This window comes from Heterocephalus glaber, unplaced genomic scaffold, assembly GCF_053883595.1.
Source record: "Heterocephalus glaber isolate CG9 unplaced genomic scaffold, H.glaber_assembly_v1.0 deba00001446, whole genome shotgun sequence".
In the NCBI taxonomy this organism is placed as follows: domain Eukaryota; kingdom Metazoa; phylum Chordata; class Mammalia; order Rodentia; family Bathyergidae; genus Heterocephalus; species Heterocephalus glaber.
In genome coordinates, this window is record NW_028258298.1 from 9626825 (window position 1) to 9644567 (window position 17743).

Sequence of the window (17743 nt, forward strand, 5' to 3'; positions counted from 1 at the left end):
ACTTTACATAGTCATTCACAACACAAGATTCATTCTCAACATAAACATAACATTTACAACAGCCTTGCTATATGTCAAGCACTGTGCTAGGCACTTGATGAATCGAATAATCAAAAGAGCCCACTCCAAAAGCATTTTGTCAGTGACAACCACATGCAAGGCACTGGACCGAGTGCGCTGGGGACCCCAGGAGAGCAAGAAGCGATTTTCCCCTTCAGGCTGTTTGGCATCTGTTGGGAAGACTCCAGTGCAGCTGAGTCATTGCTGTGAATAACAGAGGTGACCCATTGTGTTAGTCAACATTAGGTCACTGTGACAAAACGTGTGAGAAAATCGACTTGAAAGGAGGAAATATGTATTTTGGCTTGCGGTTTTGCAAGTTTCAGTCCTTGGTGAAGCAGAACAGCATGGTGGAAGTGTGTGGCAGATGAGGCTTCTTTCCTCGTGATGGCAGGAAGCAAAAAGGAGAGGGAAGAGGGGCCAGGGTCCCATATCCCTTTCAAGGGCACAGCCTGGGGACCCCACTTCCTCCCCATTAAGCCCCATCCATTCCCTAAAGGTTCCACCATCTCCCAACAGCGCCACAGGCTGGGGTCAAGCTCTCAACACGTGGGGACATTTCAGATCCAAACCATGACACTGTGCTGCCAGCATCTCACATGTAGTTATTCCTTCTTAAGGAATCCTATGATATCATTTTAAGGCCTCATTGAACCTGGCCCTGGTTGATGAACTGTCCTAAATTTTAATCTGTGTGTCCCTAGCCCTTAGCACAGGGCCTGGCCAAAATTTCTCAATAAATGCTCAATGAATTGAATGAATCAGCCAAGTGAGATCTCTGGTGATATCCTTGTCCAACCCAAGAAAGTGCAGCTGTGGAGACCTGTTCCACACCTCACCGCCCCCCCCCCCCCATCTCCTGCCTCTCTCTGTCCTTTAGGATGGCGAGGCCAGGAACATCCGTAAGATCTGGAATCTCATTCCCTCTGTGGTTCAGGCAGTGAGGGGTGGGGGAGGCAGGAGAATATATGGTGATTTCTTGAGTCCATTTGTCATCGTTTCCTTGGAGGAGGTGGCATTGAGCCCACTTCCTATCCACTGAGCAGCCATTTTGGGGTTGTAGATGGATCGGGGCGAATTCCAACAAGACTCAGTACTGAAGCAGCTGGAGGTCCTCAAAGAAGAGGAGAAGGAATTTCAGAACCTCAAGGTGAGAGTGACTGTGGGTTATACGATGGGACCATGGAATCTGGTCTTTTTTTTTTTGGTACCAGGGATAGAACTCAAGGACCTTGTGCTTATAAGACAGGCGCAGTGCCCCTGAGCTAAATCCCTGGCCCCATGGAATCTGGTTTTTAGCTCTGGTGGTGCCAGCCCCAGTCCCTACAAAGGATAACAACAAGTAAGAGAAAGAGAAGGCCAGAGACCAGCCTGGGCACAGGTGCCTAGCCCCTCCCTGAGGTGGGCGCTTCCCATCCGAGGCACCCACTCTCCCCACCCCAACACTAAGGGCTGAGAGTTAGGTCTGAGTTCCCCCCACTCTCCTCTCCCACTGCCTCCTCACAAATAGACTTTAAAACTCATTATTTATGTTCTGGACAGACACACACACAGAAAGAAAGTCTGCTTTTCTACTGACCTCCCTGACAAAAACCCGGTCAGGAGCTGCTGGTTCCCTCCCTTCGGTGCCTAACGCTCCCTGTAGCCACTTGGACATTGGCCAGCTCTGCTCCTGGTGTCCCCGCTGCCTAACTAACCCTTCCTGTTCTGGCCCCCACACTCCCCTGTTGCTCCTTTCCTCTTCACCTCCTTTATCCCGCTGGACACCCCTTGCCCCATGACCAGTGAAGTCTCACTGGCAATGCGCTCTTGCTCCTGCCCCCCAGGACCCCACCAATGGCTACTACAGCGTCAACACCTTCAAAGAGCACCACTCGACTCCGACCATCTCCCTGTCCAGCTGCCAGCCAGATTTGCGTCCCAGCGGCAAGCAGCGTGTGCCCACAGGCATGTCCTTCACCAACATCTACAGCACCCTGAGTGGCCAGGGCCGCCTCTACGACTACGGGCAGAGGTTCGTGTTGGGCATGGGCAGCTCGTCCATCGAGCTCTGTGAGCGGGAGTTCCAGAGGGGCTCCCTCAGCGACAGCAGCTCTTTCCTGGACACACAGTGTGATAGCAGCGTCAGCAGCAGCGGCAAGCAGGATGGCTACGTGCAGTTCGACAAGGCCAGCAAGGCCTCCGCCTCCTCTTCCCACCACTCCCAGTCTTCTTCCCAGAACTCCGACCCCAGTCGACCTCTGCAGCGGAGGATGCAGACTCACGTCTGAGGATCACGCACCTTGGGCGGAGACAGGCAGGGGAGGAGGGCAGCACACGGGCTGGGCCTCCAGGGGCTAGGGCTACTTCGCAGAGGATCCCAGAACTGCCACCTTCCAGGATGGCCTGTGAGCGCCTCTGCTACCACCTTCCTTTGAAGCTCTGATCAAGCACAAATCTGAGTCCCCAGCTGCAGCGAGCCAGAGGAGGGTGGGTGGGGAAACGGACAGAGGGTGCAGTTAAGTGCACGTGCTTGGTGCTGGACAGCCTGTCCCCCACCTTTCCCTGGATGCCCCTCTACCACCTGCTCCTCCCATGGGCACTAGTGGCAGCTATAACTTTGCTTTCATGAACCTGCCATCCACTCTCTGGTCTCCCCTGGTCTTTCCCCCTTGCTGCCCTAAGCTCTCCTCCATGCCTGTGCTCCTAGACAGTCTGAGGGGAAGGGGGAGTTCTCCACAGCCCTGGATGCTCTGAGACCCCAGCTCCGACTACTGGTTGTGGCCCAGGCTTTAGGGGCTGAGAAGCCAGGAACTGGCTAGCCAAAGCAGCACGCTGTCCTGGAACCCGCCCCCAGTTCGTTTGGTGTTTTGTGACCATACTCTTGCTGTTCTGTCCTTGGACTTGATGCCTCTGAACTTGGAAGTGGGACTGGCCCAGAGCCTGCAGGGAGTGGGGAGGGAGGGGAAGAGGGAGAGTGTGAATGCTGGGGAGCCCCTTGCCCAACACTCCCCTCCAGGCCCGCCTCCCCCTGCCCTGCTTTGTGTCCTACCGGCCTCCCTGCAGCACAATTGGAGTTAATATAAGGAGTGTGAGTCTCTCTGGTCAGGATTCTTTGAATAGTCACTGGAGTGTTTCCTGATGGGTGTGGTTTGAGGGGCTGGAGGCCAGGCCTTTCTGAGACTTGCTTTCTCAGCTGGTGAACACAAGGAACAGTGATCCTGTCGCCAGAAAAACTCTGTGGGCAAGAGGGACAGTTCACCTGCACCCCTGGCCTCCACTACCTGAGAATAAATGTTAGGCCCATCACCCCAACAAGTCCATTCTGTTCTTTTGTTCCTGCAGAGGCACAGGAAGAACTCAAGTGCTCCGAGTATGCTTTGGCAACCCAAGGTGCTTTGCCCCTCTTTGGTCCAGTGTCCCCAGCCAAGCAAGACCACTGACAGGTCTGCTTGTGGTAGAAACCGCCCCACAGACAGGCTGTCCTCCTCTGTGCTCGGGCCTCACCCCAAGGACATGCAAAAACACCAACCCCAACTCCTGCCAAACACAGTCACGGCAACGTGGTCATGTTGGACACTGGCCAGGGCATTCTTGCCTTCATTGTCAGTGATATTCGGCAGAGGAAAGTCTCTCCACTTCAGGCTTCCAGGTGGGAGGAGGCTCCCTGGAAAGAGTGTAGCCCACCAGTCATGGGACTCAAATGATGTTCTCAAAATGGCCTTGCTGGGGTGGGAGCTTGGTGTAGTCATGGAAGATGGGATGGGTAAACAAAGTCAAGTTAAGAATGATAACGAATGCATTCCTAAGGTTGGAGGTTCCCAGTTGGCTGTGAACCCTTCCCTAGTAGTCTGTACTCACCATGGAAGTTTCAGTGAAAATGTCTGTGTTTCTTTTCATACATCAATTCCTTGGATGGCCTGAATCCACCAATCTGCACTTTTTATTTATTTTTGCTTTTTGAAATAGAGTGTCATTATTGGAGGTTGGCCTTGAATTTGAAATCTTCCTGCCTCAGCCTCCTTAGTGCTGAGATTACACCTGAGCCACCACACTTGGCTTAATGAACAGATTCCATGCATAGCCTTCATAGCTCTTCCACACAAAGGTCTTTTCTGCTTTAATCATATTTCCTAGTATTTCAAAATTATTGCCGGGGATTTAGCTCAGTGGTGCTGCCACCTCCCTCGCAAGTGCAAGGTCCCAAGTTCGATCTCCGGTACCAAAAAAAAAGAAAAGAAAAATCAAAATTATCCACCTACCTGGATATCTTCCTTTGCAGCTCCCACATCCATGAGAGGAGAAACCCATCAGAAATGGAAGTGTACATCTCAATCCCACATTCTGGCTTGACTTCTGTCCTCTGTCCTCTTAAGATTAATCCTGTCAAGCTTTCCCTCTTCCCATGTATGTTTTCCCTTTGCCAACAAGAAACAAGTATCCAAGACCATGTGCAAAAATGCCTCAATGAACTAGAATAAGGGAGAGATGACTTAAAAAGATTTGTCCATTCATTTCTCCTCGTCTTCTTCACATTGGACACGGATGGACAATCTTACCTCTTGATCCCCACCAAAGCCTACCTTGACCCTGGGCCCCTTCCCATCACCCAACTGATAGAGTGGAAGTTTCCACTGTTTCTTGGAATTCAGGGTTAGGACAGAATAGCCAGAAGAATGAGGAAGAAATCTGTTCCATAAAACAAAATGAGCCCTTTTCCCTCACACACTCCCAGGCTAAGAATGTAAACTGTCATGGAAGATTAACAAGGCGCAGCAGGCAGCCATGGTCAAATTCCAGGCCATACAATGTCCGATACTCTGAGCTCTTTGCAGTGCACAAATACAACAAGAATTGCCAAAAAGATAGGGGTCACACATACAGACTTTATGAGAGGGAGCAGCACGGAGGGAAAATGCTAGAGTGAACTAGGGTTCTCTAGAGCCCTGAGAAGGTTGTGAAGCTTAACAAATAAGACTTAAGAAGTAAATCAGACACATGGGTGGAAATATCACATCGTTTCTCCTGTGTGAGTATCCCAGAGGGTAAGTGAGGAGCATAATGGAGGCTACATATTGGAAAGTCAGAAGAGTGTGTTCAAATGGGAAGGGGAACAAAGGGGGAGGAAGGGGAAGGGAATAAAAACGCAGTAAGATTTAAACTGAAAGACTTGTCCACGGTCACTGAGCTAAAAGTGGCAAACATTTTTTAAACACACTCGATTTCACTATGAGAAGTTTCCCTCCCACCGTGCAAATGCAAAGCCACTCGTCCTAGAATACAGACAGAGTGGCTGCTGGTCACTGCCATCTGCTAGGAGCTGACCTGGGTAGGCTGGGTAAGGACAAGCACCCCTCCATTAGGAAGGCAGGACTGGCACCCTCCTCCTCAAGTCCCCAGATGACCTGGAAGGAGCACAACTCCCTGGGAAACAAAGCTTTTCTGTGTGTCAGTCCACCCCTCCCCTGCCAAGGCCAAGATCCAGCTTTCTGATAGCTTTAACTTCATTACTGGCTCTGAGTTCCTGGACGAAGGCCCTGTTTCTAGTTCTCAGGCTCGCTATCTGTCTGCAGAGGCCAGAGCTATTTCCACCACCTCTGCAACTTCCACAGAATTGGGAGTGCTCTCTCCTCAAGAGTTAAAATGCCTTGCCGGGGATTTAGCTCAGTGGTTTCACTGCCTGCTGTGCAAGCGCAAGGACCAGAGTTTGATCCCCGGTACCAAAAAAAAAAAAACTTAAAATGCCACATTCAGGCCATCTCTGATGAAGCCTATTTAAGCAAATCTTACAAACTGATAGGCCTAGAAGCCACCTTTAAGCTTCTGCAATAAAAAAGGATCCAGTGAAATGAAAAAAACCATGATGAGGCCTGGGATATTTCTCAGAAGGAAGGGAGGCTGAAGGAACTGCATCTCTCTTCCTGCTTGGAAGGGATATGCTGCTGCCTGTGGTGTTTGCCATTGTGGAGCTCAAATGCAAACCACAAGGTGTGGTTTAGGTCTTCCCAGGTATGTGTAATGTTTGTGATGGCACCCACTGAAAAGGACAAAGGATAGTCCTGTCATTAGTGTCTTCTCTGGAAATGTGCCATATAAAACGAACTTTTTTTTCTTTTTTTTGCAGTTCTGGACATCAAACCTAAGGCCTCAAGCATGCTAGGCAAGCACTCTACCACTGAGGCATACTTACAACCCTAAAAAATTCTTTATTACAATAGAAGTAAGATATTTAAATATAAATTACCTTAATTTGCATATATTTGGGTGGGTTTTGGTTTGTTTGGTTTTTTTTTTGTACAAGGCCTGGAACTCAGGGCCTCACACTTGCCAGGCAGGTACTGTGCTGCTGAGCTACACCCCCTGCCCCTGCATATAGAGTTTTTATTTAAAATGCCACTTGGTGTGCCTAAAAAAAGAGCCAGCTGGGTATTATGGTGCACGCCTATAATCCCAGCACTTCGGAGGCTGAGGCAGGAGGATCGACTTGAGTTTGAGGCCAGCCTGGGCTACACAGTGAGTTCAAAGCCAGCCTGGATTACATAGTGAGAACTTGTCTCAAAAAAAGAACCAGACATTTAGACATAGACCATTGGCATTGAAACTCAATCTTGGATTTTTCTTCCCCTTAAAAGGGTCTTTGAGGGGCCAGGGATTTAGCTCAGTGATTCTGTCGCCTGCCTCGAAAGTGCAAGGTCCCAAGTTTGATCCCGGTACCAAAAAAAAAAAAAAAAAGGGGGGGGGGGTCTTTGAAAGCCTCTTATCTGCGTAGGTTCCAGAACCTGTAACATGTAGCATCTGCAGCTCTGGCATCAAAACCAGCAGCAATCTCTGAGAGTCACTGAAAGAGCCCTCTGCTGAGAGCTGCTTATTTCCCAGACAGCTCCCTCTTTTCCCCAGACCCTTATATTCCAGTCTTCCTAACCAGGTCATAAACTGGGAAAATGAGAATATTTCAACCTACTCTTCTTTCTACACATTTTAAGAACTGCTTTCCTGGATAAGGACATATTTGCCCTAGGACCATCAATTCTTTCCCTCAGTAATTCCTATTCCTCCTTGATCTACTTCCCCTCCTCTCTAATGCCAGGTCTTTGACATACAGGCTTTCATTACTGCAAGTCCTGTGGTTTTTGTCACTACCACAACCATCATCTCAAAAAGGCTTTTTGTGAGGGAACAGGGGTGTAGCTCAGTGGCAAAAAGGCTTGCCTAGAATGTGAAAGGCCCTGAAGTTGATCCCCATCACTGCAAACTAAACAGATAAACAAGGGGTCTTTTCTGAGTATACATGATTCACAAGACACACAATCAAACTGTGATCTACATCCCTGATTTTATAATATACTGTATGTATACTGTCCCTAGTGCCTTGTACATATTAACCATGTGCTCTACCACTGAGCAACACCCCTAGCCGCTTCTGGTTACATTTATGTTCTGGTGAATACCTGCCTGCCACTCCGTGTCCTCAGTGTCCTTCTCAAGGTCAGTCCACTCAGCCTTTCACAGGGCAAGGACAACCTCAATCCCTGGGTCAAGAAAGTCCCTGGAAGTCTGTGACCGGGGAACACTAGACAAACACAAGTATTTCCTTCCGCTGCTACTTAACTGTAACCCTTGGCAATATCTTGGAATGCAATAATGAGAACATGCAAAGAATGTGCCTTTATAATTTAATTTGTGGCAAATCTAACATATTAATGTTCAAAGAGATGGGAAGTGAAGTCTAGGAAAGCCAGATCTTCGCTGGGAGAATTGTGATCTTAATTACATGGGACTTTTGTGAAATCCATTCCCAGTTAGGCAAGAGGAAAAGTTCTACTCAGGATAGCTGCTGAATACAGACAGGGATCCGTCTCCCGGGCAGTCATCTCCGATTAGGCAAAGACAAGATCAGGTGGACTGCATAAGAGTAACACTCCCAACACCTTTGTATTTTAGGGCCCAGGACCTTGCTGCTGGGTAACTAGAAGTTGTATTCTTGAGACCACTGAGGACTGCACTTTCTGGAGAAATCCTGAAAAAAGACAAGCAGAGACACAGTGATCCAGACAAGGATCGAGTACTTTTCATTTCTCTAGCTTTCCTCCCATGCAAGGACTCTGTCAGTGCAACATAAGTCCACAAGAGAAAGCAAGCACGGAACTGAAGTCTCCCTACAGACTCCAACTTGTACTCAAGCTATCTTTCTTCAAGTTAGAGGAGCTCTTTGGTTAGTAAGGAGGCAAACACATTTTAAAGCAAGTGAGGTCACTGCAAGAGTTAAAAGATGGCGATGGATGTAAACTGTGTTTTGGAAAGCCTCACAATAATAAATGGTTCTAGAACAGCTTAGCTCAGTAATTCCAACTCTGGTCCCTAGGGCTGTTTCAACATCTGGGCCTTCTCTCTTTCTCTCAGCCCAAGTCCACTCCTCCAGTCCCTAAGGCTCTGGAGAGGAAGTCAGGCCTCTGCTGAGGCTTCGGGTGTCCTTTACAGTGTTAGTTTTCCCTAGGAACCTGATACAAGACAAGAAATAGTACTTGTCTCCCAGAGTCCTGTTTCCCTAAACGCCCCCGTCAAGCCCTTCTGACTAGTCTGATCCCCGTAGTACTCTATAGAGTCTCCCAGCTGCTTCCTACTGTCTGCTGTCTTTTTCAGTGCAGTGGCAGATCCTTCCAAAACATCTGAGCTTCTTTCATTTACTAAGATTCAAGGTTCATCTTCTCACCTTCTTTTCTTTTTGTGGAGGCGGGTGAGACAGGGTCTCACTATGTAGCCCAGGCTGGACTCAATCTTTTGGCACTCCTCCTGCCTCAGCCTTCTGAGTGCTGGGATTATAGGCATGCGCCACCACGTCCGGCCTTATCCTGACACACTCTTTGTAAAATGAAAATATCATTAAGTCAAGTCAGTACAGAAGAGGCAAGGCATTGCAGTTGAGCTTGCAGACCTATGCCTATAAATCCCAGCACTCCAGAGACTAAGGATTTTGAGTTCAAGGCCAACCTGGAGTAGTACACAGCTAGACCCTATCTCAAAGCAGACAACTACAACAAAAAAAAATGCACTTAATACACCTAATCACAACAACACAGCACAGCATGGAGGATTGGTGCCTTCCCCTTGTGACCTCTTGGCCAACTGGGAGCTATAGTTCCCTGCCGCTGCCCAGCAGCAAGAGAATAGAGTGCCATATATTGCTAGCCAGGAAGATCAAAATTGAAGACCTTAAGTATGGATTTCATGGAACATGCATTGCTTGTTCCACTGTAAAGTAAAAAAAAGGCAAGTCATCTTAAGTCTAGGGCCATCTGTACATGCCTTAAACTTTCAAATTACATCAGGAAGGCACGATTATCCTAGAAACACATCTTGCACAGAAAAAGGAATGTCTGAAACTAACAACTAGCTTTCTGAAGCTATAATCAAGACTTCAGGGGCCAGGGGTGGGGGCAGCTCAGGGATAGAGCACTTAGCTAGCATGCTGGAGGCCTAGATTTGATCCTCAGTACTGAAAAACAAACAAAAAACCAAAAACTTTCAAAGAGTCAGGTTTAGCGAATTTATAAACTCTGAGGCTGTTTCTCAAGCTTTGATAGGAATCTACACCGTTAAAATAGATGACTTCTTGGAAGAACTTCTTTCTCTGAGAACCCCTAAAAGTGTCTGACTTTAACTTGGAAGCTGCTGGACAGTAGTTTTGCATAATCACAGACATTAAGCCTGCTTTTCATTCATTTAACTGTTACCTTCCTCTACTAGTTTGTGGGTAATGTGAAGTTGGCATCTTATCTGTAGCCAGCCTTGTTACTCACTACCTGTGCAAGTAGTTTGCCCTGGAAATGTACCTCATCTGTTTCCTACACTCTCCAGCATTTCCCATTATGCAAGGCAGTTTTCCAGTCCCCTATTTATATCACACTGTACAAGCTACAAATGACTTTATGATCATATTTCCATTAGAGCCTCAAATTTTCATTGTGAGGCAGGCATATATAGTCACTGCTTTCCAGATGGAAAAGCAGGGGTTTGCTTGGCTAATTAAATGACAGCAGGAAGAAGAGCCATTGTATTTTGTGTGCACTACTTTACTGCATGCCAGGCAGTACTGTTTCCAAGTTCAGACTTTACGCAGGATAGATGGTATCTGGAAGGAAGCAACTGAATGTACTAATGTCCTCGGAAAGTGTAAATAAAAACCTAAAGTATTCAAAATTAAGGCACGATGCCTTGTGATATGAATATAAAAAATCACTTCAGTTTGGGCTAGATAAAAGACCTCAACTCCTGTCTCATCAGGGGTGGGGGACCCGGCTGAGAACGCCTTCCCTTGCTGGGGTCTCAGCTTCCCCGCAGTGGACGAGAGCTGGGCATCCACCATGTAAACTGGATGGTCCAGTCTTCATCTTCACCTCCGTCTCCGAATTCAAAGAGGCTCACACGCCCGGCGGGAGCTCGGGAGAACCCTTGCAAACGCTCGAACTGCCGGCCCCAGTGCAAACTGTAGCCAAGGGAGCGGGCCAGGCCCTGCGCGGGTTGCCAGAGAGGGGCCACCCTCGCCCAGCATCCTGAGAGACCGGAGGGCGGAGGCAGGCCACGCATGCGGAGGAGTCCGCTCAGGCTCCCACCGAAGAGCGGTGTGCCCACTGACAGCGCATGTGCGGCCCCGCCCCAGCGGCCGTGCGGTGGAAGCAGAGCCGAGGAAGAGGTTACTCCCCCCCCCCCCGCCCCGGGCAAATTTGCGCTTGCGCCAAATTAACAGCCCAAGGGCAGCGGGGATTAGGATGGGGTTTACTGCAGTCCAAACCTGAGGGCTGAAGCAGGCCCGTGGGATCATTTTAGCGTCTAGACTAAGGCACTGATTCTGGATGTCTGTGAGAAGCTCAGATTCCTGGGCTCCATCTCAAACAGCCTAAAACCCAGGAATTTGCATTCTCAAATCACCCCAGGTAATTCTGGGATAAGTGGTCGTGACCTAAAAGCAGAGAATTGATTGGCTCAAGATCTAACCACAGGAAGGTCTTGGCACAGCCTTGTGTAGAATCCCCATTTCCTGACTTATACCCAACTGCTTCCCCCTCCTCTTGCCTCCTTCCCCTGCTGCTGTATTTCAGGGCATGGTTTAATCAGTACCAGGCAGCCTGGCAGGCAGTCAGTCTTTTTCAGAACACCAAAGAACTCCATCCAGCAACTTCACATCAAAGCTCCACCCACAGCCTTGACCCTGCCTAGCATTGCCTTGGCTCCACAGGGTTTGGGGGACCCTGCAGAAAGCTATGTTCCCCCTTCCAGCCATCAGTGGCCTGTGTGGTTGTACACACACCCACTCACCCACGGGTCTGTATGTGATCTCGAAAGACTGTCGTCAACAACCCAACAAAATGTAAAACTCCTGTGTGTGTGTGTTTGTGTGTGTGTGTGCGCGCACACGCACGCAAACACACACAGAGCTTGGGAGAGTGTGACCCATGCCTGTGTGTGGATGGTGGCTCATATTTAGGCATGATCAGTATCAGGCAGCAGTCTGAGTCCAGGACAGCTGGATCCTGTGTTCGGACAGCCACTCTCAGTGGCCCTGGACACCAAGATCCTTTGCTTACCCTCATGAGAAACAGCTGGGGATAAGCACAGCAGACACACACACACACACTCCACCGGGGTCATGGACTACGAAACCTACCTACCCTCATAGGTAGAAGGGAGGGGGCTATAGACACTTAGACCCCTGTTCCTTTCAGAATCCCTGGAGGTCAGGAAGAGAGACAGCTGGCAAAGTGTCCCTGCCTCTGAGGCTGCAGGCAGTTCCACACCCTGGGACTCCCTGCAGAATGAGGCTGGCTGTTCTCTAAGCCATTCCAACACAATCCAGAACTGTGTCATTCTCTTCTGTCCCTCCCGAACTGCTATCTTTTGGTACTGTCCTGCTGTCCTGTCCCAGCATAGCTTGTTCCAAAACCTCAAGGCTGAAGCTCTTTCCAAGAAAGCCAGGAACACAGCTGTGAGTTCCAATACCCTGGGGGAGTTTCAACGCTCCTTCCTGGCTCCAGATGTAAAGGAACAGCTGGGGTGGGGGCATTTGGCAGCAAAGCAAGGTCTGGGAAGATGGAGAACAAAGGGTGAGAGGCAAACAGCATGGATGGTAGGATTGTAGGAACCTGGGAAAGAAACAGTCTCATCAGCACCCAGCAACTGGCTGACAGCCTTACCAAATCCTTCTGGTGCTGCCCTCCAATCCCCCACCAACTTCTGGCATTCTGTGCCCAGGCAGGACCTTTCATAAACTTCATTTTATGATTTCCCCTCAATCTGAGAAGGGAAACTTGGCTTCCTTTGTCTGGCCCCTCCCCTGTCCTTAAAACTCTAACCTCCCAGCATGAGATTGTGGTAATTGAAGAATGTTGAAGGAAAGAAAGACAGGAAAAGATTGTGCCACTCCCATCTAGCATCCTCTGGTCCCCTTCCGCTTCCCTCCCCCAGGGAAGTATACCAGCATACAGGCTGCCAGGCTGGGTGTCTGCAGAAAGGGCCTCTCTGGGTACCACTTGCCTGCCTACTATGCCAGGGTGGCAAGGCATACCCAGGCACCAAGCACTATCTGAGTAATAACAACCCTAAATGATTGCATGATGCCCAGGTCTAACAAACCTGAATGGTGCCACACCTCCATTCTACCCTCCCCAAGCTGGAAGAACACAGTGCCTCACCACTGCTTCCGTTTTAGGAAAAATATTTTAATGAGGTCAACTTTTGGGTGGCCCCCCTCACTAGTGCTCCTCCCATGCCTGCTGAGAGGTAGCAACCCCTCTCTGGAGGGCACCCACCCACTCTGATACCTCCACTCTCCTGGGAGGCCCATCACATGTTAAGTTTTTATAAAAACTTCTGGATGCCATGGGACCAGCCCACAGCACTCTCCTGTGTCAAAATTAAATAGTCCATTAAATAATCTCTGTGTGCTGGCAAAAGGGGATGCCTCAGTAATAAGTCCCCTGTTTTGGACAGGCTCCCGGCGTCCGGGGCCTCCACCTTGGCTGGCTCAGGGCTCCATGAAAGCAACCAGGGACATGGATTCATCTTAGTCCAGAACAGTCCTGGGACCCCTCCCCCAAACGGGAGGGTGGGTCCAAGTGGGTAGTGCTGGCACCAGGTTTCCTCACAGACATGGACAGGGGTCGTCCAGGCAGCGAGCAGGCAACTGATAAGTTTGCCAAGTCAGAAGTAAGTAAGGTTCTTGAGAGCTCCCATCTCCAGCATCCGCTTGATGGCCAAGGCTTCTTGGGAGACGTTGTGGCCTGACCCCTGTGGAGAGAGCCAGGGGAGGAAGTTGAGTGGCTCCCAGGGACCTCTCTTACCCCAAGAAACTCTTTTCCCTACCCCACGGTCCCAGGCTTCTTGGGCAATCTCTCCTGCAGTGGCTCTTGGAAGGAAGACAGAACCTGAATGGACATATATGGAGGATGCACACTGGGAGTCCAGATGCCTCGGTACCACTTCTGACTCCGAATGACTGCATTAGGAGCCACCTTGGGGTGCCTGCACCCCTCTCACCCAGCACCCCTTTGTCTGTTCCCCAGGCCCACTTAGCCCACTAAGCCCCCAAGCAGAGCCGCTTACCGCCATGGACTTGAGTGTGATCTGCTCATAGTAGTGAATGGTCTGCTTCTTATCAAAGGCATTGGGATAACCGAAGCCAGCAATGTGCACCAGGTCACAGAGGTGGAGGGCCATGGTGATAGCTAACAGGCCTGTGGTCGGCTTCTGCAGGACAAGGGGTGGGAAGGTATTAGAGGAAGCCCTGCTCCTCCCCCATCTTCTGGGCCTGTGTTCTATGATAAAACTGGGCAGTCATGGAAATACTGTACACGTCACCTGTGTGGCCCGAGAGTACAGGCTCAACCCAACTGAGCCCCTGAATGGGACTAGTGCAACTGAGAAACTGAATTTTTTTTTTTTTAATTGTGGTACTGGGGATTGAAGCCAGGGGTGCTCAACCAGTGGGCTACATTTCCAGCCCTTTTTTATTTTGAGACAGGGTCTTGCTAAGTAGCTCAGGCAGGACTCAAACTTGTAATCCTCCTGCTTCAGCTTCCCAAGGGCTAGTATCATTAAAGTACTAGTATGATGAGTGTCACTACTGTCATCCCAATTGCCACTGTCCTCCCTAGAGACTCAAAACCTTCTCCCAGATATGCCAATTGTAGTGGCTGCCATTGTGGGTATTACAACTTCAGACATCTATCTGGGAGAGGGCTTGGGCCTCTAGGAAGGACAGTGGCAATCAGAATGACAATCACAATACTAGTATAGTCTGAACACTCATATATATCAGACACTACGTTTTTATTGTATTTTCCTTTATTTTATTTCATTTGGCAGCACTGAGGATGAACCCAAGGCCTTTTCGTTAAGCTACACCCCCAGCACATTTTTTATTTGGAGACAGGGTCTCTCTAAGTTGTCCAGGATGGGGTCAAACTTGTCATCCTCCTGTCTCAAGCCTCCCAGTGCTGGGATTACAGGCACATGCCTGGCACAGGTTTATGTTGAATATTAACAAACTACAATATAGTCCTCCACCGAAATGGCAGGTGGCGAAATGCATCTACCTCAGCCCTAATAACCTGCTTTGCAGAGCCCTTTAGCAGTACGCTCCCACAGGGGAACCACTTCCTGGGCCCCATCAGACCCCTTAATGCCAGCCTCCTCCCAGGGTCCTTTCAAGCTCTCCTGCTTTCCTTTAAGCTCTCTGCCTGTGTTTTTTCTCCTTTGCTGCTTTAACCACTGCTGTGTCCTTTCATCCAGGTTGGGCCCTGAACCAACCACCTGGCCCTGCCAGGTCTGCCTGGACACAGGTTCCTTAAACACCACGCCTGTCCTCCTGCTTGACTCTGTGTTAGTTAAATGCATCAAGCATCCATGTTGCTGTCGAAGCGGGAAACCAAGAACAGCTCATAAACCTCTCAATTCTACCTGTAAAACATAAGTTATAGCAGGCAGAATTGTAAGGGGCCCGCCAGTGACCCTCACTCTTGTTTAATCTATTCCTTTCGCAGGTATGTGGAACCTACCAATAGGATGAATGTGTGACATTTCACAAGTTACTTTCTGTGGCACAGTTGGCCACAAAATGGGGACCATCCTGACAGGCTGGCCTTTAAAGCTGCATGTTCAGATCGAAAATGGAAGTCAAAGATCTGAAGCACAAGAAGGGTTTGGCCTGCTGTTGCTTACATGAAGATAGAGGGAGCCATATGGCAAGCTATGTGGGTAGCTTCAGGGTGCTGAGGGTGTCCCCTTACCATGCAGACAGCCAGCAAGGATGGGTGGACCTCAGTCCTAGGGCCACAGAAAATTAATTCTTCAATAAGCAGAATGAGCTGGGCAGTCAACTTTTCCCCAAAGCCGCTAGATGGGAATTCAGTTCTTATGATCAGCCTTGTGACACCCTAAACAAAGAGCCTAAAGAACTGTAAGTGGTATGTGTAATGTGTAAGTGGTATGTGTAATTTTAGGTCACTAACCCTGCAGTAATCAGTTTTGCACCAACAGAAAACATACAATGTCGAGTCCACGTCCAACCCCTCCCTGCTTCCCTAGGATTGGGTTCAGGTCCTTAGCATCCCTCTCCATACTTTATTCCACTTACACCCTTACCCACGCCATAAAGTCCTCTTTATTGCCCCTCAATTTCACTTGCACTAGAACAACCTGGTGCCAGAGGAGCCGTTTGGCCTTGCCAGATGAAATGCTTCCTCCCAGCCTCCCTGCCTGCAGGGCTACATATGCTCTCCTGCAGTTTCTCCTCTGAGAAACCCCCAGACAGCCCTTGGCAGAAGTCTACCCCTTCTCTGAACTCCCAGAGCACTTGGAACAACTCTATTGTAGTATTTTACACTCCACAGTGCAACCTGTAGGCTTATTCTGCCGGATTGAGTCTCCTTGGAGCAAGGAGCATGTTTCACCTACCAAGCATGCAGGCTTCAGGCCCAGCACTAAAAGGTGATACAAGCAGGCATGCAACACATGGAGCTGCGTAACAGTAGATATTGTCAAGAATAAAATTATTCAAAATTTGGCAAATATTTATTGAGCAGGTACTGTGTTCCACTCTCCATGATAAGCGTTTTATATAATAACTATCTTCTTAGATCCCACAATGGCCTTAAAAGGTCAGCATGAATATCAGCCCCATCATATAGACAAGAAAACTGAGGGTCCAAATGCTTGACCTGCTCAACGCCACACGGTGAATGGTACAGGAGTACTGTCTACAACACTGACTTACCTCCTCCCACCATCCACAGGATCCTGCACCCACCCACCCACCAAGGGGGTCTAAGAAACGGGGAGAGGTACTTGGGAAGATACAGAGTGGGTTAAAGGCTTCCAGCTGAAGACCATGAGGCACTGAGCTGAAATCAAAAACGATTAACTTGCAAACATATACCACCCCAACAGAGCATGTAGAAATTCACTCAGACTAACACCTTCCCAGGTAAGCTCACAGCTGTATCTCATGATAAATCTGTACAAGCTCAGGCTGATCCAAAGATAGGACCAGTGACTGCTCCAGCAGCAGCTTGCTTCCAAATTTTCACCAGCACCTGCCAAACCCATCTTCTAACTCCAGCCCCGAGCCCAACACAGTTGTGTCACTGGTTGTAAGATGCCCCACAGTTCCCCACAGCACATGCCCAAGAAGCCTGCCCTCGGTTACAGGTGAGCTCCCGAAGCTCAAGCACAAGGTCTCTCTTACTGTTGACCCCTCTCCTGGATTCCTCCATGGCTTCCCCGTAGCTCTCTGCCCACCCTCACCTGCTTGACTCTGCGCAGCTGATGCATTGGCAGGCTCAGCAGCTTGTTGGCGGCAATCTCCATGAAGAAGGGATTGAGGATCCGAACCTGCTTTGGGTTGACATCCCAGATGAGGGGAGGATGCTTCCAGAAGCCTTTCTGCACCTAGGGGATGGGGTTGGAAGTGACAGAGGTGACAGTGGGTGAAGATCTGTTTTCCAAGTCCAGCCCAGATGGGGGCCTTCAGCTAGGGGTGGGATCCAGGTGAAGAAGAGGCTTCGGAAGTGCAGATGGAAGGGGAAGGAGGTAGCCTGTGCCTGAGATGGATGGGAGAATGAAGAGAACTCGAGAGAGGGAGAAGAGAGGGGAGGGGAGGGCCAGGTGACAAGGTGTGCAGAGTATGGGGTCCAACCATTACCCACAGCCAGGATACCCAAACAGCAAGAAGGGCCTACTATGTTTGAAGTTGTCTAAACACTGGGCAAAAAATGGCAGACTGGGAACCAGTCAGGTGGCACATGTTTGTAATCCTAGCACTTGGGAGGATGGAGCAGGAGGACAGGGAATTCAAGACCAGCCCAAGAAATACAGTGAGATAAAGGCCAGCCTAGACTACACAGTGAGATTTTGTCTCAACAAAACAAAACAAGCCAGACTGGACAGTTTAGGCTTTGTCCAGATGGCAAAGTGAAGGAGTAGGCCTTTGCTGGGGACCGTCTAGAAGGGCACAAAGCTCACTGTTCTGGCCCATCCTCTGTCTGCCTAGGGCTGCTGGAGGGTTCCTCTGCTCACAGGCATACACATCTGGCAGCAGACAACCTCCAGTGTGGGGGGCTTTTGGATGCCACTGCCTGACTCCCCCGGGGCTGCTACGAGGCTTATCAGAAGCCCTGCAGAACACTGCCCTTGGCAGGGAGCCCAGTTCACA

The 17743-nt window shown here is 49.5% G+C and overlaps 2 protein-coding genes across 22 annotated transcripts in view; one reads left to right on the forward strand and one right to left on the reverse strand.

The window, feature by feature from the left end:
- Kirrel3 (kirre like nephrin family adhesion molecule 3) overlaps window positions 1-5782 on the forward strand; it is a 584234-nt gene extending 578452 nt beyond the window's left edge. For all 5 annotated transcript variants that reach the window (XM_021242765.2, XM_087214242.1, XM_087214243.1 and 2 more), the window contains 2 exons: window positions 1124-1210; window positions 1887-5782. In XM_021242765.2, the coding sequence (XP_021098424.2) occupies window positions 1124-1210; window positions 1887-2330 (531 nt within the window). In that variant the 3' untranslated portion in view covers window positions 2331-5782. The remainder of the gene's footprint in view (window positions 1-1123; window positions 1211-1886) is intronic.
- Window positions 5783-12731: 6949 nt separating this feature from the next.
- St3gal4 (ST3 beta-galactoside alpha-2,3-sialyltransferase 4) overlaps window positions 12732-17743 on the reverse strand; it is a 50528-nt gene continuing 45516 nt past the window's right edge. For all 17 annotated transcript variants that reach the window (XM_087214247.1, XM_021242794.2, XM_013078827.3 and 14 more), the window contains 3 exons: window positions 16837-16980; window positions 13636-13779; window positions 12732-13320 (listed from right to left, as the gene is read on the reverse strand). In XM_087214247.1, the coding sequence (XP_087070373.1) occupies window positions 13234-13320; window positions 13636-13779; window positions 16837-16980 (375 nt within the window). In that variant the 3' untranslated portion in view covers window positions 12732-13233. The remainder of the gene's footprint in view (window positions 13321-13635; window positions 13780-16836; window positions 16981-17743) is intronic.